Here is an 8,644-nt window from a genome sequence, read left to right as displayed (position 1 = left end):
TATATGCGTTTAAAGTTGTCTGTATTTCTGATAAATTTCATTTCAATGCAATTATTTCTATTATTCAAATATTTAAAGAAAATTAAGTTGTTGTGGATGCTGATGACTGTAGTCATGAAGGATCTCCTGAAGCAGTCTGTGTTACGGCGCCTCTGAAGAACCCTCCAACTGAAAACGCCGTGTAAAGCAGTCTACTACATTTTCTTCTATCACAGTGTGACCATTTAGGGTAAAATATTTTTTTAAATGTATGATGGAATTAAAGTAGCTGAAAAGACATCATACAATCAGTTTTTTTTTGGGGGGGGGGGGAACTGATCAACTGGGATCAATTTGGAATCCATGTACAGGAGGAATCTATACAACTAAGTGATTTGAGTTAGCATGTTGTGAATTAGCGTAGAGACTGAATTAGGGTCAGAGTCATTGTATAAATAACCTGAATTTAATATATAGTTCAGTAAAAATCCCCTCTGCTCCATCCAAGTTATAATACAACCTCTTCTCATTTTATGGCAACAATTGTCAGAATGTGGCCAACTGCTTAATAGCGCCCTCTGGAGTCAGTATGAACTGAAACTTGGGATATTAGAAATAACCTACTTGGTGACAGGTTTTTATTGACATTGAAGTAAATGGATCTGAAATGTGGCCTTTAGTTGCAAATATAACTGTGTGTGTGTGTGTGTGTGTGTAGGTGTAGGTGTGCGAGTGTGTATACACAAACCTAGTAAATGAAAACTTGGGATCATGTGCATTTATTGCAAAGCGGATCAACCTTTAACAAAACCGTCATAGTCACAGTTACAGATATTCAGGACTTGATGGAATGTTTTTTTTCCAGGAATGAAATCAGGAATGACAGGGTCCAACTCATGACCACATCCAAGGACAGCATGATGAGTAGATGGGTGGGGAGAATGTTGGTTGTGTTCCTCATCTAAGCTACAGGCGAAGACAAGAAGACTGAGGCAAAGTGTCAGGGGTCTGAGCAGAGGGATCCTGAACAGCTCAGTAGAGCCAACTGAAGGCACAGCTTGCGTAGTTGACCAGCTCTTCTGGTTTGAACCACAGGGAAATCTCAGTTTTGGCACTGTCCACTGAATCACTGCCATGGATAATGTTCCTGAGGAGAAGAGGAGGAAGAAGAGGTAAATGGATGCTAAACTGTTCTAGTTAACCTGGCTAATCAAAGCACCTCATTCAGTCAGTTCTCACATCCACACCATAGCAACTAGTCACATGGAGATTCTGGCATTAAACCACAATATTCTGATAAGTTAGTCACTTCTCCCATTGAACTACAGGTGAAGACTTCAAACCTTTTGTGCCATTTATATTAATACGAGTTACAACATTTAATTTCCCTTTGGGATCAATAATGCATGACTGAATTTGAATTGTAGGAGACTGACTCCAGAGCCGTGTGTCGAGGTGAATCTGACTACATCCAGCCGGAGCCTCTCAGCCTCACACACCAGCTCAGGTTCCTTCCCCACCAGAGGGACATTCCACGTCTCGCTACCAGAAAACTGAATAATTTAAAAATACAGTTTGACTCAAAATTGATACAAATTGATTTGTTTGCATTTGTTCAAATAGGCGGCAGTCACTCAACTCCCTGCAGGAAGTTAAATAAAAGTTGTCATAAAATGATTGCATGACTGACTCAAAGATTCACACTGAAACAAAAGGTATGAACACTTATGCCAAGTGTTATTTTTCTACTGGTCTCCCGAACAGGGAAGCAACATTTTTAAATTGTACATTTTTTATAGCCTACTATTGTTGTGTTGGAAATAATCCTGATTTTTGGTCTCAACTAGAAATCACCCCGTTTCTTTATAAATAAAAAAAAGAGTTCCCATTTTTAATGGTACATTTTGGGCAATGCTTTCCTTAGCATCATCCCCATTTTGTAATTTACTCACCTTTTTTCTCTAAAATTTAATCGCTCATCAAATTGAATCAGATTTTATGATTAATCAATTAGTACTTTAGTAGTCATTTCTTTTTTTAACTCTTTGGCTATTTGAGTGCAGACAAACAGTTTTGATGGAACGGACCCAAACAGCACTCACTTGCTGACGTCGATGCAGAAGTCTCCTCTGATGGTTCCAGGTTTGGAGTCAGCAGGGTTGGTCTCACCCAGCATGACTCTGCCAGTCTTCACCACTCCCTTTCCTTCCCACACCTGGAACATAAAGAGCAGGGATTCAGTCAGGACTGTTAACATACCAGCCTCTTCTGTAAAAAAACAAGTTGGGTTCTCACCATGGCAACCACTGGTCCAGAGCTCATGTAGTTGACGAGGGAAGGAAAGAAGGGTCTGTCCTTAAGGTCAATGTAGTGCTGCATCAGAAGGTCCTCAGAGGCCTGCAGAGGACAAACGTCAAAAAGTTTCATTCATATGACTGACATCTAACAAAGCTGCTGTAGTTACTACATGCAACAACCAGTTTCCCTATTCGCACTGAAGAATTACAGATCATAAAGCAGATTTACAACATGACCTTATGGCTTCGTCTGCTTTTGTTTTATTATTGAGTTAAATGGAGGTACACCTGCAGGTGATTTTTAAGGCAACATTAAATTTGGAGGAACACTTGAAAGTCTGACACCATCCCAACTATATGAAGATGGCAGCATCATGCTGTGGGGCTTTTTTTTTTTTTTTTAACCAAGGGAAGAAGTGATGCACATCATGAGGAAAGAATATCATATGGAAATAATTCAGCAACATCTAAAGCCATCAACTAGGAACCATCACTTTGGTAATGGGGGCAGCAAACTACCACCAGGAGCTTAAAAATGGTATGGAGGGAAACCTGAAAAATTGGAGTCAAGTTGTAGATATGGAAGGCACCTTCACCAAATACTGAAGAAATGCAAACTGAGCAAGAACAAAGAATAAAATCTTTTTCTAAATGCATTCTGACATTTAGAAAAAGTATTGCCTTGATTCTTTGTTTACCAAGTACTCTTCAGTTTCAGAATACTTGGTACGCTGATGTACTTGGTACTCTGGGAAACTACCAATTTTAATTAGTAGAATTAAAATTAAACCATTTTTATCATGTCATTTTTCACATTTGTTTTCAGTCAGACATATTGATTAAGCCCAGACTAATAGCTATAGTTATTTTAAGAGATGTGCCGATCAGGTTTTTTCCTGCCGATTCCGATCACAGATACCGATCACATAATTATTATTTTTTTAATCATAAGAACTACCGGTTACATTATGTGGAAAAAGGAACCATGAATTCACCTTAATTTAGACAAAAACTTGTTTTTAATAACTTTTTCCAAGAAAAAACAAAAAACAAAATAGGCATTGTGCAAATTGTCCTGCTATCAGTAATACCATCTTTAACAGAATGAAAACATATGAAGGCTCTAAAGAGGCTAAATAATGAAAAGAGCCAAAATAAAACCTCTCAACGTTGCCAAAAAAATTCAAGTATAAAACTTTACATTCAAAGGCAAATACAGGTTCCATTACAATAAACAATCCTGAGTTACTGAATGAAAACTTCCTGATAGCATGGCGGCTAGCTGATTACTGCTAGTTCTGATTGGCCGTTTCTGACTGAGCGGAGTAATTACGCAGAACAGGGAGGAGGCAGAGGAGATCGATTATTTTTTCAGAGATAATATGTCTGATGTTAGGACAGCGAAAGTTTTAATACGCATGTAAAATTTATTTTTTTAAGTTAGATGCTGCAGCTTTAAGCAGAGGTTCGGTGTGAGAGTCACTACCAGGTGGAGCTGAAGCGGCACTCCCTCTGTGAAATAGATGGAGCTACGGTGAACCGCTGTTGAACTGTAGCAGCAGTTCAACAGCGAGAGCAGAACCAGCGTCTTACATCGCAGCTCGAAGTTTTAAATAATTTTGCGGGTTATTTGTTTAGCTTTCTGACCGTCATGCTAATCCAGGTGAGTGTTTGTAGCTGTGCGCTGCTTTACCTGCCATCTGATTGCTCCATATGTCTTTTTTACTGCATTGAGCCTCGATGTAGCCAAACTCCATCAAGTATGGCACTGTTTTTATGGCATATTAGATTCGTCGTGTTGATGCATTTTGACGTGCTTCACCCCACTTGCTTCAATTTTCCGCCGCAACACGCAAACTTCCCCATTCACTCAGTGCGTTATAGTTCCACATCGTTTAGGATTTGTTGTTGCGCGTTTGCGCAGAGTGAAGGAAAGAAGAGACCAGCTGCACAGGCAGGCTGTGAAATGAGATGCAGGTGATCAGTTTGTGTGATCGGCGATCACCGATCATACACTTTTTTACGGAAATTGGCCAATTATGATAGGTGGCCGATCGATCGGCACACCAGTAGTTATTTTGAAAAGCTAATCCAATCTGTAAAGTACCAAAACCATTTGTTAGTTTGTATCTGCAGGACCCTGATCATCAAGCTAAGCTTATGGCTGCCCTCTCTGCAGACTGCAGCACCTAGATGGACATCCTGTCCCTTACAGCACACCAGGGTCAAAGTTCAACAAATTTCAACTTTTAACTTTGAGCTTTATTGAGCTGCCATACTTGGCACAGCACAAAACTGTTGTAGCATAAGAGCAGCAGTACAAAGTGATGGATCACAATGCAGAGCAGGCGGTACATTCACTGTAGAATCCCCTAAAACAACTGCAGACCTGATTCATCTACTGCTGCAGCCAGAAAAGCAAAATTACTACAATGTATAAACAATTATAGAAAAATGCTTCAAGTCATTTTTAAGTCCCCTTTTGATCACGTACTTTTAAATTATAACACTGGAAAAAAACTTGAAGATTCCTCATATGACCGCAGTGCTGGCTGGGATCTGCACATGAAAGCGCCAGGGACAGTTCTGCTAAAAAAAGGTGCCGGTGGCAGAGGGCACATCTGCTGAAAGCATGCCATTATCCGATTACTGGAGGAATTACACAATCCTACATACATCTCATTTCTAATGTACAAAGTCCCTGGCTCAACCCACCGCAGCATCACAGATGAAAACTGACATCCATGTTAGAGATTATACTTGGTGCAGAAAATGAAGGCTTGCCTGGGGAAGCTGGCTCCACATGCACCAGAGAGGGTCCAATAATCCAAATCCTTGTCCATACATGCTAAGAGACCTCTGCTGCTCAATCTGTTTAGTACATTACTGACTAAAGGATTTCACTTGAGCAGCTACTTTAATCCCTTAACCTCAGTCACCCAGAACTGCACTTTATTCACACCACACTGGACCCAAAAACATCATGATGTAGAAATGAAACTCCCTTTATGACTACATGATCAACAGCATTCCGTTCCAGATCAGATGATTAAAAAGCTGCAGTGGGGTCCAGCTGGCTCTCTGCTGTCAGGAATAGATCAGATGGCTAATCAGCTCTCCAGAGGTCTTTGCTGGTGCTCTCTGCAGTCATGTGAACGTGGCTCAAAATAACAGACTTAAGCTCTTCAGGTCTGTCCTCACCTGAAGCATCTTCATGCCAACAAGTTTGAAGCCCTTCATCTCAAACCTCTTGATGATCTCGCCGATGATGCCGCGCTGCACACCGTCAGGTTTGATGGCGATGAAGGTACGCTCCTGCAGTTCGGCCATGGTTCTGAAACGAAGCAGCAGACAGTGTGACTCAGAGAGGGCGTATGGGGGAGGTGGTCAGAACAGCTGGGGTGGACTGGAGGAACCAGCCTGGCGGCCACTCACAGCACCAGGCTGCATTTGGCACGAGGAGCTGGGGGGCCGGCTGACGAGGGAACCGACCCCATCGAGCCGAGGAAAGCTCCGCTTAGGTCAATGAGGATCAGACACCCGGACAGAACAGAGCGGCAGCTACCAACAGCCACACCCACACAGGGTCACAGCTTAGGTGTTACCACTGCCAGGGGAGCTACAGACAACTTCCTGTTCGTTCATTTTACAGTCTATACAATAAATGCTCCTCCCCCAATATTCAATCCAGTCATAACTGTTATTTACATCATTTCCAGTCAAACTGGTTAGTTATATAGTGCAGGAGTTTCCCTGTCTAATGACACAAGCTGTTAGTGCCCAGAATAAAGTGCTGCTCTAATTCTAAATTGCATAAAGCACAAAACACACACACACACACACAGAATGAAAAGAGCTACTGCTAACTATTATCTCCACCTTTGAAGCTTTGCCATGATGCCAAGAGCTCAAGTTTAATCCCCATTTGTCACTGTTCCTAATAAACACTGCAATATTATCTAAAGTGACTTTAGAGGGAACAAAGGGAGTGTGACTGTTAATGCTGGTGCCAAATGTTTTACTCAACAGACCAAGATCTTAAAGCAAATGGAAGGTAGAGGGGGCATGATTCAAAATAAAGTGGTGAGAAAAATGGAACATTATAAATCAAGATAGGTTTATATAAAATTGGGCAACATCTAAAAATAAAGCAGTTTGTCATCGTAAACCGTAGCAGTTATATTTACTAAATTAAGTGCCATTTGATGCATACATTCCACTTTTCTTTTTAAATACTACTGGGAAACATAAGAGATTATGAAAAGATTAAGACTGGATCCCATTGAACTGGACCTGCTAAGAGATCAGGCAGCAAATGTAACAGTAGGTGGTGCTAATACAAGATATTGTATTTGTACAACAATGGAGACTAAACTCCGGTCCTTGAGGGCCGGGGTGTCCTGCACCATAGATGGGCCCTTTCTCCTGCACACTTGAATTAAGTGGCTAAACTACCTCACCAGCATGCAGTCAAGCTGGACAGAGCTCTGCTAATGAGCTTATTCTGGAGTCAGGTGTGCTGAAGCAGAGAGGCATCTAAAAGCTGCAGGACACTGGCCCCTGAGGGCCTGAGTTAGAGAACACTGACTGTACCCACTCTGTTCCACTCCCACATAAAATCAAAGAGATGAGATTTGAAAGACAAGTTTAGCATACAAGTAAATGATGTATGCGAGTTTGGAAGATTTACATGAGAACGTTCATGTGCTTTAGAATGACAATATTGGCTATAATCTATAAGGTTATTTCTAGGAGTGCATCAATTGTCGTTTTCTGGCAAGTCGCAGATTACAGATCTTTTAAAAAGCCTGACCTGCTCATTCATATTTTGGTCTATACCGTTTTTTTCTGGTCTGAACTAAAGTCATGGAGTTTGCAACAGTGGAGTGGCTTGTTAATTGCAAACATGACCTGGTGGGTTTATCAGTCAAACCTCTCATAGCAGTGAGAAAGAGGACACTGGCCTTTTTAGACCTTTGCTGGTGAAGATGAAATCATTGGAAAAGATCAGCAAGTGAGTGAGTGATCACAATCTGCCAAAATTAAGGAAATTGGCACTGATTTAACAGTACATCCCCAGTTATTTCGGTCTTAAACATGTTTGGGGAGGACATCGCAAATAAAGAACCCAGAACAGGTTTACTATATGTGGAAAACATTTCATTAAGAAATGTCAAAGTTAAACCCACAGATGTTCAACGTGTGAATTGTTTGGCTTATTCAATAAATCCCTTCGTTGCCCACCGAGTTCAAGTGTCTGATTTTTGTTTAACACTACATGATTCTAATTTGATGGGTGACGGTTTGTATTATTGCCACCGCAATAAAGAAAAAAATAAACACGTACGTTGCTTTTTTTTTGTTTTGTTTTTTTGAGGTGTGGTCTTTATGTCCCACAGTGACAGGACAACCCGACAGGGAATCGGGACAGTAGTCGCATGGTGTGCCTGCAGATTTAAAGCCCTGATGGAGCAGGGTGGAGTTCAAGTGGAAAAGATCATTATTCGCAATCTGATTCTTGGTTCATGGCTACAAGCGCAAGTTACTAATTTAGCACATAGTAAAAGATATTTAAATTTTTTCTTCTAATAAAGTTATGTTAAAATAAATGATAGCCATTCATGATTTTCAATAGTTTCTTTCCTGTGCTGTGACGTGGAAGTCACGCGGCAAAAACTGATAGGTGCGCACGGGCCTGGACTTCAGCAGCGCAGTCTGCCTGCCTGCTCAGTGGAGTGAGCTCTAAATCCGCCGGCTGCCTCGGCATTCTCCTGCACAGCTGGGCAGGCGGACACCAGCGTCATCCTTCACAGGAAGAGTCTCGTTATCAGATTTCTTCCAGACAGGGATGGTGGTCGCGAATTTGAACTTGAAGTAAATAAAGAGGACAGTTCCGCATAGTTTATCAAGGCAGGTCTGGGCCTTTCTTAACAGCCACATGGTCCCTTTGTTTCCGCTGCTTGCAGTCAGACTCTTCCGTTTTAGCGACACAGGAACCGGCTAGGAGCGCGAGCAGTCAAAACGCATGTTGAAGATTTAAACTCGTCACAAGAGGTGTAAACTCGTTTTTAATGGCGTTATAAATAGATTTTTGAACAAAGTGCCAAAAACCTGAGAGGAAATAAGGTGAAGTCAAGCAAATTATGAAACACTTGAAAAATAATTATAAAAATTGCAAAAAAGGCATGATTTTGTGGCATTACCTCGACAGTGAAGCTCCGCTGAAGCAACCAGACAAACCACTCCGCGATTATTGAAAGGGAAGAACTACCCCGTAGGCGAAGCTGTTATTTATAGGAGTAGGCGGAGCTGAGACAACGGCAAGTCTCTGGAGTCAAACTTCAGTTCTTGCTTCAATATGATAAATT

At 41.3% G+C, this 8,644-nt stretch overlaps 1 protein-coding gene across 1 annotated transcript; it reads right to left on the bottom strand.

The window, feature by feature from the left end:
• Positions 1-742: 742 nt before the first annotated feature.
• LOC103482172 (nucleoside diphosphate kinase B-like) lies at positions 743-8,613 on the bottom strand. Its single transcript, XM_008438163.3, has 5 exons — positions 8,480-8,613; positions 5,478-5,610; positions 2,275-2,376; positions 2,082-2,194; positions 743-1,126 (listed from the first exon to the last, which is right to left on the bottom strand). The coding sequence occupies exons 2-5, from the start codon at positions 5,604-5,606 to the stop codon at positions 1,012-1,014; spliced, it is 459 nt and encodes a 152-aa protein (XP_008436385.1). The 5' UTR covers positions 5,607-5,610; positions 8,480-8,613; the 3' UTR covers positions 743-1,011.
• Between the last annotated feature and the right edge of the window lie 31 nt (positions 8,614-8,644).

The sequence above is a fragment of the Poecilia reticulata genome, chromosome 19 (assembly GCF_904066995.2).
Source record: "Poecilia reticulata chromosome 19, P_reticulata-male-v2, whole genome shotgun sequence".
Classification (NCBI taxonomy): domain Eukaryota; kingdom Metazoa; phylum Chordata; class Actinopteri; order Cyprinodontiformes; family Poeciliidae; genus Poecilia; species Poecilia reticulata.
Note: the sequence above shows the minus strand (reverse complement) of the source record. Positions and strands in the feature narration are given on the sequence as shown.

Excerpts from the sequence above, each read along its gene's own strand:
- LOC103482172 (XM_008438163.3), bottom strand. The coding sequence starts at position 5,606 with ATGGCCGAACTGCAGGAGCGTACCTTCATCGCCATCAAACCTGACGGT. Across the intron at positions 2,377-5,477 it reads TTGGCATGAAGATGCTTCAG|GCCTCTGAGGACCTTCTGAT; the intron begins GTGAGGACAGAC and ends TGTCCTCTGCAG. Across the intron at positions 2,195-2,274 it reads CTGGACCAGTGGTTGCCATG|GTGTGGGAAGGAAAGGGAGT; the intron begins GTGAGAACCCAA and ends TTTATGTTCCAG.